The sequence below is a fragment of the Micromesistius poutassou genome (genome assembly GCF_964030765.1).
Source record: "Micromesistius poutassou genome assembly, chromosome: 4".
NCBI classification, from domain to species: Eukaryota; Metazoa; Chordata; class Actinopteri; order Gadiformes; family Gadidae; genus Micromesistius; species Micromesistius poutassou.
The window spans coordinates 633,730-649,806 of NC_140274.1; the positions used below are offsets into that span (position 1 = coordinate 633,730).

Sequence of the window (16,077 nt, forward strand, 5' to 3'; positions counted from 1 at the left end):
CCTCTGGGTGGAGCCTGGGGCCCTCTGGGTGGAGCCTGGGCCCCTCTGGGTGGAGCCTGTGGCCCCTCTGAGTGGAGCCTGGGCTCCTCTGGGTGGAGCCTGGGGCCCCTCTGGGTGGAGCCTGGGCCCCTCTGGGTGGAGCCTGGGGCCCCTCTGGGTGGAGCCTGGGCCCCTCTGGGTGGAGCCTGGGGCCCCTCTAGGTCGGAGACTGGGGCCCCTCTGGGGCCCCTCAATCAAAGCAAGAACAAAAGTCTTAGTTTGATGACAAATCACCATAAGAACTATAAGAACTAACGTTTGCTAAAACACATGACACCTTTTTCAATGTTGCCACATAACTATTGTCAGCTGATCATGTCCTCCGTATCTCAAGATTTTAGTGCTTCTGTTGACATGTGAACTGCACTACTGTATGTTACAGGTAGACTCATTGGATGATAGCTGCGGCAAGAGGAAGACCAGTGGGTAGAGAAGAGGGACGGCATCAGCAGGCAGCACGCCAGGAGTGAGCAGGATACGTGACCAATACCCAGACGGCCCACACACTGGGTTCATGGCAGCACTGTTAGAATTACTGTTAGCAACATCAACCCTGTTATCTTCTTTAGAGATATCTTCCTTTTTATAGAAGTGAATGGTTAGTAAATGTTTTGTACATTTTATCATTTATTCTTGTTATAAAATATAGTTCATGGTTCCATACTGCCTTCTTTATGAGGCATTGCTTATTCAAATAGTTGTAAGAGTATGATTATGTTTTTATACACAGAACAAGACATTTATTGAACAAAATATTTGTTTCCTTGCGATGAATGTGTTTCATTAAATGACCACGGCCATTCCACTATTCAATCAGACCATATCCTAGTTCTGCTTTTACAGTCTGTTGATAAATGTATGGTCCTCATCAAAACGAATATCTTCACCTTCTGTTGGATGCTAAAGGACTTTAAGGTAAAGCCTAATGTTCATTTACACCACATACCCTTTATATAACGTCATGACATAGAAAGGTCTTCAATTGTAGCCTCCAGAAAACAGTGGAGAGGTGATATTCTAATAATTCAGTATTCCTTCCCTATCTGATGGTAAGTCACTGGATGGTGCTACGGTGGGGGCTGCTAGGTAGAAAGGACTTGAACAGGCTTTAAAAGTGTCTTGCTAGGAGTTGACGTGGAGACTCCTCCTGTCTGGTAACTACAATTTGAAGTTAAAAATAAATATTTTGCATCTGCCACAAACAGATAATACATTGAGGGCAAAAATTAAAGCAGGGGATACTTAGAAACTAACAGTTCACAACATGCCTCTGTGTATCACAGTGAACCTCACTTTTTCCTTACACAAAACACACAGTCTGAATATGGTCATGGTTTATCAACGTTGAAGATCACTAACACACTCAATCCGAGAGTAGCTTGAGGTAGTAGTTTATGTTAACTATTTGCAAAGATAGAATATGAAACCATATGAAACCGTTGTATTTTGTCTGGATCGATCACAGTGATTGATATCCAACATAAGGTTTAAGGTTACAATGTTATGATACATTCCAATTATTAGAGCTAATTCCCCAGCCCATATATATATATGTATATATATATGTATATATATATGGATATATGTATATATATATATATATATATATATATATATATATATATATATGTACACAAAGGGACATTATATCCCATTATACGTTGACGTTAGTAAGGTGAAACTCTTGACAAATTGCGGTGTCTCTGAGACATGATACAAATACGTTACTCGCTCTTATTCATAAAAACATGAGGATCTTGCAATATGAGTAACTGCGTTGTGCTATCATCATATAATACTGTTACACTATCGACATTGAGGATAGTTACCGTTTTCAACAGTATCATCATAATAATTTAATAATTTACTGCTTAGTAGCCTACTTAGTACTTTCATTACTGTTGTTAGTTGTAATATTACTATTTTTAGAACTATTATTCTGATTACAAGTATGTTAGTGAGAAAATTTCACTACTGCTCTGATGAAGTGAAGGTGAACTTGTTCAGAGCTTACTGCACCCCTATGTACACAGCCCTCTCTGGGTGAGGTATAAGAAAGAGAGCTTGCGCAAACTCCAGGTTGCGTATAATGACTGTCTCAGAATCCTGCTCAAGAAGCCCAGGGGTAGTAGTGCCAGCAAGATTTTTTGTGATTTAGGGATAAACACCTTCCAGGCCACCCTGAGAAAACTGATGTATAAGTTTATATGTAGACTGCAGAGGTCCCAGAATAATCTTATTATACATTTGACCAATCCAAGGTGTAGTTCTGTTAGATACCAATCCTATATGTGGAAACATTGGTATTTGTGTCTTTTATAGGAAGTGTATTATCACTGTTTTTATATGCCACTTTTCACTGCTATTATTTATTAGATGCCTTTTTACTGAATTTGCATAAGCACTTTATTAGGCGATATAACGCCTTTTACACTGTCTGTTTTATGTATGTATGTGATTGTTTGTCTGGACGTTGGAGTCTGCAATAAAGTTTGATTGATTGATTGATTGATTGATATCTCTCTTTTTATGTATCGTATCGCTTGGACCAAACGTATTAATAATATATAAATTGTTATTTATCTATATTTACAGTAATATATATATATTTAGAATATATATATAATATATATATATATATATATAGTTTCAGCGCCGTTATCCCAGAGCGAGCTGAGCTGACCGGAAGTCGTAGCTGACCGGAAGTCGTAGCTGCCGTGTTTAGTCGCTTTGTTGTAATTCCTGCAGATTTTAGTGGATGCAATTATGGAACCGAGCTGGAGTACGTTTTTATTCCAAGTGAGTAGCATCGCGCATCGGAAACACGTTACGAACATTTTGAATATGGTGTGGTCTTCTTTAAAACTGTACGCAGAGAAATAAAGTGAAACTATCCGAGCAAAACAAAGGTGGTAACCTCCTCGTCCGACGGACGGGGAGCTAGCTCGGTGTCTGGTCCGCGGAGCCCCGGAGAGCTTCATCTAATGTCCGTCTACCGTCGACTTTAAGACGATCCGTTCGCAGCTATACTTTGATTTTAGATTATTGTCCTTTCATCGGTGGGATCGAAACCCGCCGGCTCTCGCGAGGCTGGCGTGGGATCGGTTCACGCGCGCGAGAGGTCCGAGAGTTCCGTGCATGCTAACACGACTAGCAGACCTCTACCTGGTTAGTCTCTGGTCCGTGCATGCTAACACGACTAGCAGACCTCTACCTGGTTAGTCTCTGGTCCGTGCATGCTAACACGACTAGCAGACCTCTACCTGGTTAGTCTCTGGTCCGTGCATGCTAACACGACTAGCAGACCTCTACCTGGTTAGTCTCTGGTCCGTGCATGCTAACACGACTAGCAGACCTCTACCTGGTTAGTCTCTGGTCCGTGCATGCTAACACGACTAGCAGACCTCTACCTGGTTAGTCTCTGGTCCGTGCATGCTAACACGACTAGCAGACCTCTACCTGGTTAGTCTCTGGTCCGTGCATGCTAACACGACTAGCAGACCTCTACCTGGTTAGTGTCTGGTCACGTTGACGTCCATTCCAGTAAACGATATAGCCTGTGTCTAACTGTTAAAGGTGTATTTTGAATTAACCTTGATGTTTACCAGCGCTTGGTCAAAGGGAATTGTTGGAATGGGACCTGCACTCCCATTTCAAACTTTTCCCAGTATTTCATTTTCCCAGTATGACCCAGGGAGGTCTAAAGAGAGCTGGAAATGAAAACCTAATTCATTTATTTTTCAAGCGTAGACCCTAGACTCTACATATGTCCTGTCGTGGTCAGACCTGGCTTTTCGACTATGTTGCCTTTCTACTGAAACGCACAAAGAATTACGAATGAATGTCTTAAGAAGCTAGACTTTGCTTGTCGTTCATTAAGCAGATGCATTGTTTTCAATAGAGGAAGTCCCAGAATATGAGGTCAACCATGCAGGTTCCAATTAATGCTTTAATGAAAGATCTGTAACTGAAGGGGCCACAGGCTTCATAAAGTATAAATCAATCATCAATGTATTCGTCCACAGCCTGGTTGTAAAACAAGAACTCAAAGAAGGAGAGGTCTGACTAAAAAGTCCCCCTGTAAGTTGTGGTAAATAGGACTTTGATGTTTCTTTTCTGTAAACCCTCCAGTCTAAGCTGTTTACCTCCTGAGCTCCGAATATACATACTAAACACCTGATAGCTGATCAACCTAAACATGTGCAGATCACAGGGCCCATCACGTTAATCATAGCTATTGTTCACTTGGTTATTATATAAATTATTTCACAGCACTACTGATGTATAAATCACATGAGCATTCTTTAGATATTCTATTGTATTGTTTCTCCACAACATAAATTTTTTTCTTAATCCTTTTTAATCTATTTTAAAATGATTGATGTCATTTTACGTGCAGCCTAAAAGCAGATGTTATCAATCACTGCCATTAATTGGATCCCATGGTACAATGCTGGAAGTCGATGCCAGCAATTACCTGGACTGCTGGACGTGAATACGGGTTGCTTTTGATAACATGAAGGTGTGGCATTGTATCGAAGGAGTTTCGTTGGAGTGATGGCCTATGTTTTGCGTCTCCAAAACCAACCCACTCCATTATCATCCCCCTCATCCACAAACAGCCGTTCGCCATGGATTATCGAAAGATATACACCCTAAACACTTGATTGCTGACCAGTTGATCATATTTCTTCTATCTTATACTAGGATCATCTATGTTGCACTAAGATTTATAAGTACAACTGCAGTATAATTGAATCCTCTAAATACATCTGATATGTTGGTAAAAGGATGCAGTGCCAGCTCATCTTCACCAGGTTATACAGGTTAGGGTTCTATCGACTGTCAATGGAATACATCGTAGATCGTCTGAAGTTGCTGATGCCAAGGTGATTTTTTTATTTGTATTTGTATTGCCAGAAAAAAAGGCGCTGTGGTGACTTTACTTTTAGAGTTTAAAAAGCCCTGTAAATTGTAATTAAAGTTACTTGGCCCAGGTGGAAATGCACTCTGTAGCAGCAAGGTGCTGTATTCTCCCTGTGTTACGAGAGGGGAGGGAGGGGCTGGAAACGGTCCACTCGCATGGCCAAATTGACTTGAGCGGGGGCAAATTTATCCAAATTCATCCCATAAATACTCTGCATGGGAAACACTGATATGTGTGTCTCTACTCAACGCCTGCGTTTCCTTCACCATAGTTTATAGCCTACCCTGCAGGGCAAAGGCTGTGCACAGCTAACAGGGTGTTGTATATAGTTCGACATTATTGAGGCATTGATAATATCGGGCGATATGATCAAACTAATGAAATATTAGAAGAGACCATTTCATGCAAGTCCCATTGACGTTAAAAACATCCTGGTCTAAGGTTGTCGGGTTTATTCCGAACAGAAAGATAAGACATATGGTTAAAAGTAGGCTATGTGTATGCACCAAATGCTTTTAAAGAACAAATATAACCGAATATTAAACATGAAATAGATGTAACAGATGGCGAAGTCTTCACAACACCCTTAAATGAAATAAAAAATATATATTGTCTTGGCCTATTGCAGACTCGGAATGTAACGAAAACTTTTCTGGCTTCAACAAGCCCCTCAGTGGTATGACAACATGGCCTGCAGTGCTAAAAGACAGCTGAGAAGGTGCACTAGTAGTGCATATACACTAGTAGTGCATATACATAAACAGAAAGCGGTTCTAGTTTGCCTTCCACCTTGCGAGTGGGTCGCTGTCCCCATCTAGTGCATCTTTTTGCAGGGAGGCTGTTACTTCTGTTCTTGCCTGTGGCTCTGTTTCTCTTAAAATAATAATAATCCAATTCAATGTTTTAATCCTCTGACGTCTGCACGATGGTGCTGAGTGGCACCCATTGTTTTTCCACGGCTGGATTTGTGATCCAAGATAGATCTATAGACTATATCTAATAATTAGCAAATAATCTATTGACACCCGCCTGAATTACATTGGATTATAGCAAGCAACCAACGGGGTCATATCGTTGGGTTGTGCGATCATCTTAAATGTTGCTGCAGCGATGTATCATATATTCCGTTGCATCCACAACATCCGTATCGATCGATGAAATATAGGAGCATGAGTTAGAGACAAATAGAAGAAACGACGAACAAGAACGGCGTCGCGAACAACTGCGTTACCAGAGAAAGAGAGCCGTCTTTTTTTTTGCTTCATTTCACATCTAACAAACACTAGGACAAATGTAGTTGATATCTGTGTTTAACTGAGAAAACAGGGAGTGGAAGGACGGGACCCTGTAATGTTCAGCTAACTGTTGTCAAGTGTGTGTGTGTGTGTGTGTGTGTGTGTGTGTGTGTGTGTGTGTGTGTGTGTGTGTGTGTGTGTGTGTGTGTGTGTGTGTGTGTGCGAGCAAGGAGAGCGAGCGATAGCGTGTGTCAGTTTAGTGGTGAACGAGTCCGGTGTGTCTGTGCAAACGTGTACTGTAAAGTTAGTGAAACTAAGAATAAAGTACCCAGCTTGTCAATAATCAGCGGCCACTTCATTCCGACCATATTCTGACCTATAAGCAGACCCACTGCCGGTTAAAGGGAAGGGTGATACCCCCGAGAGAACATTGACGTCTCCACAGGGAACGTCTTCCCTGTGCTCCTCGACTACGGTCTGGGAGCCGACAGCAGGAAAGGTGTAACATAATAATAAAAAAAAACATTTTCTATATATACACGTGCAGTTGTGAACTCATGTATTGTAATTGATTGTATGATGTGTACTTTTAGGGTTACGATAAGACCTTTCATTTAGCATTAGTGGGAGCGGGGCACTGAAATTATATAGGCTATGTTATCTGGGCTATTCGTCATGATATCGGACTTATCGGAATGACGTAATCATTCGGCACGATAATTATCGTGTACCCCTAATAACAATGTCAAACAGAGCACGCTGCTGTGATATGGTCACACCAATCAGACACAGACTTCTAAAGGGAGTTATTTGACAGGAGACATTGATATTCAATATCGGTTTGCTAAAACGAAATTCACTTTCTTTTAAATGTTTATCCCCGTAACTTAATCTTCATCCATGTGGCTTGAACTTTTTCAAGCCACATTGATGATAACCTAGTGCAGCGAGTGGAGCCTTGCTGCTCCCCTCCCAACGAGACACTTTAAAGATCCCATTTCATTTTATGGTTAATAATTGTTTTTGGGGGTACTACTAGAATAGGGTTACATGCCTGTATGTTAGAAATACCCCTTATTATTGTCACACTGTTCATTTCTGCAAAACCCATTAGAGCGTTGTTCAAAAACTGATTTAGGGCTCTACGGTATGGACTAAAATTTATATCACGGTATGATTTGAGGCATAGACGGTACGGTATTGTATCACAGTATTTTCATTTTATATTCTAATTAGGGACCGAGCCAAACTTGGCAAGGACCCTATTGAAACCCTCGTGTTTCTTCTTATTATTATTTTTAGCAACTTCGACTGCGTTTTTCCCCCCCTGCACATATTCGAAAACTCATTTTTTTTTGGCACATTTGTGGGGACTGGTGAAAAATTTTAGAATCTGGCCCTCAAATTAACATTCGCCCCTAGGTGGCGCTATAGCAACTGTTCAAAAGTGCAAACTTTGCACAAGCAGCACGCGTCACCGGTTTGACCTACACTCATGAAACTTTGCACACATATGCATATCCTCATGATGAACAAAAAAGTCTCTTGAACTGAACACTTCCGGTAGCCATATTTTCCGCCATTTTGAATTTAGTTAAAAACAGTAAATTCCCCAAGGATCCTAGGTTTTTCGACTTTGACAAAAATCCTTTGGCACATATCATCTATGGCCCATTATCTTCAATCTGACTTAAGGATTAGTCTGTACAATAAAGTTTAGAGCACCAATGAGTTCTAAAAGTGGTGTGGTTGAAACCTCGAAAATAGTTAATTGCTCATATCAACGTCAAGTTGGACGCCTATGATGTTGGCCCCAATACAAAAGTTGTTCAGAATCAAATTCTGAACAAGATAAAGTCAACATATTTTCAAATGGGGCGTGGCATCAAAGTGGGCGTGGCCTGACACTAAAATCGCCACAGTTCATAGACGCAATGTTTAATTTGAGCGGGACCCACTCAGTGGCCGTTAGGTACCCAAGTTCTAACTGCTCAATTAAAATTAAGTCGATTGAAAAAAAAACATGGCCGCCACAGGCTCTGGTGTCAGGGTAAATCACTGTGCGGAGACCGTAGTAGTTATGAATATGAAATTCACAGGGCACGTGTAGACTGGTGCCTCTAGCTCACATACCAAAATTCGTGTTTCTCATGTGTGTAGCGCCCCCTACAGGAACTTTAAAAAGCAGCCCCTGCGCCACGTTTCACCAATATGTATGAAAATCGGTAGGCACGTATAACGTGCCAATACCTACAGAAAAGCCTCTTGGACCCATGCTCCAAACCCCACCGGAAGTCGGAAATTTTAATTTTTTCATTTTCACTCTCGGCGGCCATTTTGAATTTTTTTCACTTTTTTGCCTTGTATTTGAATGAACTCCTCCTAGGGAATTTATCGGATCTGCTTCAAAATTGGTCAGTACAGTCATGAAGTGGTGCTAAACCAAAATCGTGCTATTTGTGACTGTACGTTGAAGGGCGTGTCCGTGGCATGCCGTCAAAGTTGGCCATTTTTGAATTCCGTCGCCTTGTATTTGAACTAACTCCTCCTAGGGAATTTATCGGATCTGCTTCAAATTTGGTCAGTACAGTCATGAAGTGGTGCTGAACCAAAATCGTGCTATTTGGGACTGTACGTTGAAGGGCGTGTCCGTGGCGTGATGTCAAAGTTGACCATTTTGAATGGAATTTCACTTTTTCGCATTGTATTTGAACGAACTCCTCCTAGGGAATTTATCGGATCTGCTTCACAATTGGTCAGTACAGTCATGAAGTGGTGCTGAACCAAAATCGTGCTATTTGTGATTGTACGTTGAAGGGCGTGGCCGTGGCGTGCCGTCAAAGTTGGCCGTTTTGAATTCCGTGGTCTTATTTTCGCTTTTTTCCCCTTGTATTTGAACGAACTCCTCCTAGGGTATTTATCGGATCTGCTTCACAATTAGTCAGTACAGTCATGAAGTGGTGCTGAAACAAAATCGTGCTATTTGTGACTGTACGTTGAAGGGCGTGTCCGTGGCATGCCGTCAAAGTTGGCCATTTTTGAATTCCGTCGCCTTGTATTTGAACTAACTCCTCCTAGGGAATTTATCGGATCTGCTTCAAATTTGGTCAGTACAGTCATGAAGTGGTGCTGAACCAAAATCGTGCTATTTGGGACTGTACGTTGAAGGGCGTGTCCGTGGCGTGATGTCAAAGTTGGCCATTTTGAATGGAATTTCACTTTTTCGCATTGTATTTGAACGAACTCCTCCTAGGGAATTTATCGGATCTGCTTCAAATTTGGTCAGTACAGTCATGAAGTGGTGCTGAACCAAAATCGTGCTATTTGGGACTGTACGTTGAAGGGCGTGTCCGTGGCGTGATGTCAAAGTTGGCCATTTTGAATGGAATTTCACTTTTTCGCCTTGTATTTGAACTAACTCCTCCTAGGGAATTTATCGGATCTGCTTCAAATTTGGTCAGTACAGTCATGAAGTGGTGCTGAACCAAAATCGTGCTATTTGGGACTGTACGTTGAAGGGCGTGTCCGTGGCGTGATGTCAAAGTTGGCCATTTTGAATGGAATTTCACTTTTTCGCATTGTATTTGAACGAACTCCTCCTAGGGAATTTATCGCATCTGCTTCACAATTGGTCAGTACAGTCATGAAGTGGTGCTGAACCAAAATCGTGCTATTTGTGACTGTACGTTGAAGGGCGTGTCCGTGGCGTGCCGTCAAAGTTGGCCATTTTTGAAATCCGTCGCCTTGTATTAAACTTACTCCTCCTAGGGAATTTGTATTTGAACTAACTCCTCCTAGGGAATTTATCGGATCTGCTTCAAAATTGGTCAGTACAGTCATGAAGTGGTGCTGAAACAAAATCGTGCTATTTGTGACTGTACATTGAAGGGCATGGCCGTGGCGTGCTGTCAAAGTTGGCCATTTTGAATGGAATACTTTCACTTTTTCGCCTTGTATTTCAACTAACTCCTCCTAGGGAATTTATCGGATCATTGATGTAGGGTTAATAATGTTAGTTAAAGTTGTTACAACATGTAATTCAGTTAAATGTGGTCTTACATGTTAATGTCAAAACAATCAGTAGGACACCACAGGGCACCTCTGCTTCTACAGATTACATAAATTTGCGAATTTTTTTTAAAACTGCGCTTTTTTAAAACTGCGCGCAGTGATGAACGGGACCTCGTGCCGGCTTGCGGCTGCGTCACGTGCGGTCCTAACATGTGCACATCTTGCCAGCACACATGTTACGACGGCACGTGACGCGGCCGCAAGCCGGCGCGATTTTTTTTTAAAACTGCGCGCAGTGATGAACGGGACCTCGTAGTGGCGGCTGCAAGCCGGCGCGAGGTCCCGTTCATCACTGCGCGCAGTTTTAATTTCGATTAAAATGCTTCTGAAGGGGTAAAATACTGGTTAGGCAGCTATTTTTGTATAGAAGAAAGTATTTTAAGAACATTTATTGAGCAAAACTGCAATAGAAAAAAATGCTAAATCTTTTCTTTTTTTTTTTGTTACTTCCAGTATGGATAGATTTCTTTCTCCACTTGGTCGCGGACCTTGCCATATAGTTTTGCCATCTCAATTTGGCTGAAGTGTGTGCGGGCAGGTAACGCGTACCTGGGATCGAGTGTTTTGATCATCTCTTTAAAGCCCTTTCTATCGACATTTTGAAAGGGAACCATGTCCTTACACAGGTAAACAGTGACGACGTTTGTTATCTCGTTCCACCGCTGGCTTTTTTGTCGTAAGGACTGGCTTTGGAAAATGCCTGCGGAAGCGATGTCTGAGATGCAGAGACAGCTTCACGCTACCAGCGTCTGTCTCGTACGGTGAATGAGAGCTTGTGAAGGGACTATTGCACAGGCTGCGCTCCTGCGTGCTTGCGCAATAGCAGACTGCCTAAGAAGGCAGTATCGCTGTCAAATCGGTCCCTGGGAAAAGTAACTTTGCGCCGAATTGTAAAAAGAACTACGTTTCGTTACCATATTTTCAGTAGTTTTGCATAACTTTACTTTTCACATGAAAAGTAATAATAAGTTACGTTACTGTATTTACGTTACTTACGGTCACACCGGTCTCACGGTATGGTCAAAATCCATACCGTAGCGCAAATTCACACGTACTTTCTATACCGTTTATACCGTACACCCCTACCTGATTATGTCGTTATTTAAGCTACATAGCCTAATGCCGCTAAGGACAGGATCTCACGGAGAGAGCCTGCTCCTTCGCTGTACATTTTCTCCAGCTGCAGTCATAGTTTGGCGACATGGCACGGTGTAATCTGGCTCGAGAAATGCGATCAGATCGCGGAACCCCTTTGCCTCGACTACGCTTATATTAAAAAAAATATATATATATATCTAAAAAACGATTTTCCGATTTCTACTTTTAGAGTCGACTTGAGGAAGAGAATCGATCGTTGAGTCGACACATTTTTAACATCCCTAATGAGGATGAGGGTGACTTTACTGTTTGCGTTCTCACTTGGTGGCTATGTGCTGGGAAGGTGGGTGGAGTCGGCTGCTGCTGCTGCTGCAGCTGTTGATGTGCTTGTTGTTGCTGCTGCTGCTGCAGCTGTTGATGTGCTTGCTGTTGCTGCTGCTGCTGACTCTTGGGTACTTCCATAACAAGTAAATATTCATAGTGGGGGTTATCTCGCCCATGGTGGAGAAGGAATTGGGGTAAAGGAACTTTGCCTTTGACTCTCTGAAGTCCAGATTGAAATGAACATGGAGGAGAAAGCGATGTTTCAGCAGACAGCTGTCAGTTCACTTCGGGTCCATATAATTTCTCAGATGCTCCATTGTTTTGACCTCTCGGTCGTATGCGGACTCCTCCACCGGCAGAGCCAGCTCCTCCGGTTGGAGGGGCTGGCCGAGAGGTCGGAACAATGGAGTGGAGAAATTATATGGACCCGAAGTGAACTGACAGCTGTCTACTGAAAACATCTTTCTCGAATGCCACCTGAGTTTGTTGTTGCTGGTGACGTAAAGAGGTCAACCGGTGGCTCTATTACCACTAGTTGAAATGGGTGCAGCGTAGGGCTGTACGATTTATCGTTTTCTGATCGAAATTGCGATTTCAGACAACGAGATCTTGTGATCGGCAAAGCCGCGGTTTCTTCCATGTTCCTGACTGACCCAAGATCTGTTGTCAACTATTGATACCGGCACTTGAAAAATCTCCACAGGCATTTGCACGACGAGTGCATGACGAAAAAGTCTGGTGAAAAGTCTCTCCCCGTCAACAATTCAGATCGCGGACCCTGTTATAATGTCCCCAATTAATGTAATGCTATTGGCCCGCCGGCATACCGCATTTCAGCGTTAACGCGCGTCTCGGCGTGGTAACCCTGGCGCGTCAACTCCGGCAGCCCGTAATCCCGTACCTTCCCCCTCCCCCCCGTCAACAATTCCGACCGCGGACCCTGTTATAATGTAATGTTCCCAATTAATGTAAAGCAATTGGCCCGCCGGCATATCGCATTCCAGCGTTAATGCGCGTCTCGGTGTGGTAAACCTGGTGTGTCAACTCCGGCAGCCCCCCCCCCCCCCCCCCCCCCCCGTGAACAATTCCGCCCGCGGACCCTGTTATAATGTAATGTAATAGTCTAACTATGGCTTTAATCGGATTAAGCTGTGCATGTAAACGTAAAGACTGGGACCCTGAATGAGTGATGAGTCCATTAACATCTGCTAACACCTCTCGTGTCTGTCTCTCCAGCAGGCCAACGAGGCCCTGCACCACCAGCATCACGGGGTTGGAAACGGCCTTCTCCCCCTCCTCAACTCTGAGCCTACTGATCAGAAACCAGTTCTGCCTATCCTCATGGAACAGAAGCCCCAGGTCAGTGCTACAGAACTCCTCAAGGACAATGTTGCTAATGGGATCGGTGGTGGAGGTTTGGCTCAAATTGCCATCGTCAAGAAAGAACCCAAAACCAAGACACCCTTTATCTGCGGCTACTGCAACAAGGCCTTTAGGGACAGCTATCATTTGCGGCGGCATGAGTCCTGCCACACCGGTATTAAGATGGTGTCCAGGCCTAAGAAAAGCCCCACAGCTCCTACTATGGTACCTCTTATCTCCACTGTATCACGACAGAACAGTAGCCACTCGTACATCTCCACGGTGGCTGGCATCCTGACCACCGCCACCACCTCCACAGGGACGGGCGCCGTGGCCCCCATGCAGCACCAGCACCAGCACGGCATCGCCAAGAAGCCCCCGAAGCCCGTCAAGAAGAACCACGGCTGCGACATGTGTGGGAAAGCTTTCCGTGACGTCTACCACCTGAACCGCCACAAGCTGTCGCACTCTGACGAGAAGCCGTTCGAGTGCCCCATCTGCCAGCAGAGGTTCAAGAGGAAGGACCGCATGACCTGTCATGTACGCTCACACAACGGGGCGGTTCACAAGCCCTACATCTGTTCTGTCTGTGGGAAGGGGTTCTCAAGGTGTGTATGAATCACAGACACATACACAGAGAGAGCAATGTCCAATATGAGATGATTATGGCAGATATTATGTTTTTCTTCTATTCGGTTTCCAATATCGATAATTAATGCAGCGTTCTCTTTTTTTGGCTTGATAATGTTTCTTTTAATCAAAACAACCAGAAGCCCACATGTCATTGAGTTTGGTTTCTCAATAGAATGAAACTTGGTAAAGGTAAGTGCGGCTTGGATCAGCTCATCTGAAAGATACATTATACTTTTCTACAACAGCTATTAAAAATGAATAGCTCAATTAAAACACATGTGAAATCGAAACCTTCTAGAATAAAACAGCCTATCCAGGAGGATCAACCAGGGAATTTGAGTGAGGCCACTGCGGTCTGCCCTGAGTACAGGTGGCTGTAAAGGAGTTCAGTGGAGTGATGAAAAATGTCTGACTGAAAACCCCAACCGCATAGAAGAAAGCATTACGCTTATAATAACTGATGTAAAAAGCATAAGGAACATAAAATAGGTCTCAATTGTATCATTCATCAATAAAAAGGCTACATTAACTTCGGAAAGCCTTTCTAATTTGGCTAGGACCTCCTCTTGGCTTCCAGAATAGCATAAGTTATCTGTGCCTTGGATTCAACAAGGTGTTGGATATCTTCCTTCAAGGTTCTGATCTTAACATGATCACCACACATTCATGATGATCATCATCCCCCCAGAGCTGCTCTTGGGGCACCTTATGATGTTTCTCCCTCTCCTCCACAGACCCGACCACCTGAGCTGTCACGTCAAACATGTCCACTCGTCAGAGAGGCCCTTTAAGTGCCAAGTAACGGTAAGATTGAGAAGGTTTTCCTTAAAGTGTAGTTGTTTATTTCAGACTACTAACGTTACCAACATAAGCTTAACAGGAACATGTGTTAAAGTATCAGGCTGGCATGATCCAGTGTAGTAAAGCTGACCTCCTGAATCTCCTGGAAAGAGTCTAATGGGCAGGGAGAAACGGGAGACCAACTTTGTTTTGCCCTCTGGGCTTTGAGTGTTGGTATGCCTACTATCTGAGTTCCTTATCTGAGGTTACTATAATAATAATAATAATAATAATTATAATTATAATAATAAAAAATAGATTTTACCTAGCGCCTTTCAGGATACTCAAGGTCGCTTCACAAGAGTGGGAGGTGAGGGTGTGTGTGTAGACGAGTGAGTGAGAGTGCAAATGCGCAAGGCGCTGGGTGAGGTCTTTTACTTTTTGAAAGTCTCTGCGGAAGGGGCACAGCAGATGTGGGGAGGGAGCTGGTTCCACAGAGTGGGGGCGGACACGCAAAAGGCCCTATCCCCAAAGGTCTTGAGTCCAGTGCGGGGAATCGCCAGCTGGTCCTTGTCAGAGGACCTGAGGGAGTGCAGGGGGGTGTAGGGGTGGAGGAGGTCAGAGAGGTAACAGAGGGCCAGAGCGTGAAGGGACTTGTATGTGAGTTGTAGAATTTTGAATTTAATGTGGAACTTGACTGGTAACCAGTGGAGCTGGGGGTTCCAGGGTTTTAGAGGGGAGGCCGGTGAGTATGGCGTTGCAGTAGTCCAGGCGGGTAGAAATGAAGCAGTGGATCAGGGTTTCGGTAACTGAGTCTGAGAGTGAGGGTCGGAGTTGTGCGATGTTCTTCAGGTGGTAGAATGCAGATCTTGTGATGTTATTAATGTGGGACTGGAATGATAGGGTGGGGTCCAGGCTGACACCCAGGTTGCGGACTACGGGTGATGGAGCAGCCATCCACTTCCAGGAGAAGATCCCCAACCTTCCTGAGCAGTGGCTTGGGGGCCACCACCATGAGCTTAGTTTTATTGCTGTTCAGTTTGAGGAGGTTAGAGGTCATCCAGGTTTTTAGTTCTTGCAGACAGTTGATGAGTGGACCAGGCGGGAGCTGAGTGGAGGGTTTGGTGCTGATGTATAGTTGAGTGTCATCAGCATAGCAGTGGAAACTGAGACCGTGGTGACGAATAATTTGGCCAAGGGGGAGCATGTATATGGTGAAGAGGAGAGGGCCGAGCACAGAGCCCTGCGGTACGCCGCGATTGACTGGAGCCAGGGTGGAGTTGGCATCTTTCAGGGTGACATATTGTTTGCGGTTAGAAAGGTAGGACTGAAACCAGGAGAGAGCTGAGCCCCTGAGGCCGATGAGCTCAGAGAGACGGGTAAGGAGGATGGTATGGGACACTGTGTCAAAGGCTGCAGAGAGATCGAGTCAAGTCATGCACCTGGTCAGTGTCCAGTGTGGTGAAAGAGGAGAAACAGCACTGCAGTGGACAGGCAGTAGGGGTGTCGACACCAGGATGGGGGGGAGTAGAAGTGGAGTAGAGTGTTGCAGAAGGTGGTTGTGAATGGATTCCACTTTGTTTTGAAAGAAATCCAAGAACCTGGAGC

At 44.0% G+C, this 16,077-nt stretch overlaps 1 protein-coding gene across 6 annotated transcripts in view; it reads left to right on the forward strand.

The window, feature by feature from the left end:
• Nucleotides 1-2,766: 2,766 nt before the first annotated feature.
• Nucleotides 2,767-16,077, forward strand: part of LOC311342517 (vascular endothelial zinc finger 1-like) — a 29,156-nt gene continuing 15,845 nt past the window's right edge. For 4 of the 6 annotated variants that reach the window (XM_084467342.1, XM_084467339.1, XM_084467337.1 and 1 more), the window contains exons 1-3: nt 2,767-2,838; nt 12,931-13,664; nt 14,424-14,493. In XM_084467342.1, the coding sequence (XP_084323468.1) occupies nt 2,806-2,838; nt 12,931-13,664; nt 14,424-14,493 (837 nt within the window). In that variant the 5' untranslated portion in view covers nt 2,767-2,805. The remainder of the gene's footprint in view (nt 2,839-12,930; nt 13,665-14,423; nt 14,494-16,077) is intronic. The other 2 variants (XM_084467341.1, XM_084467338.1) reach the window with 2 other exon arrangements.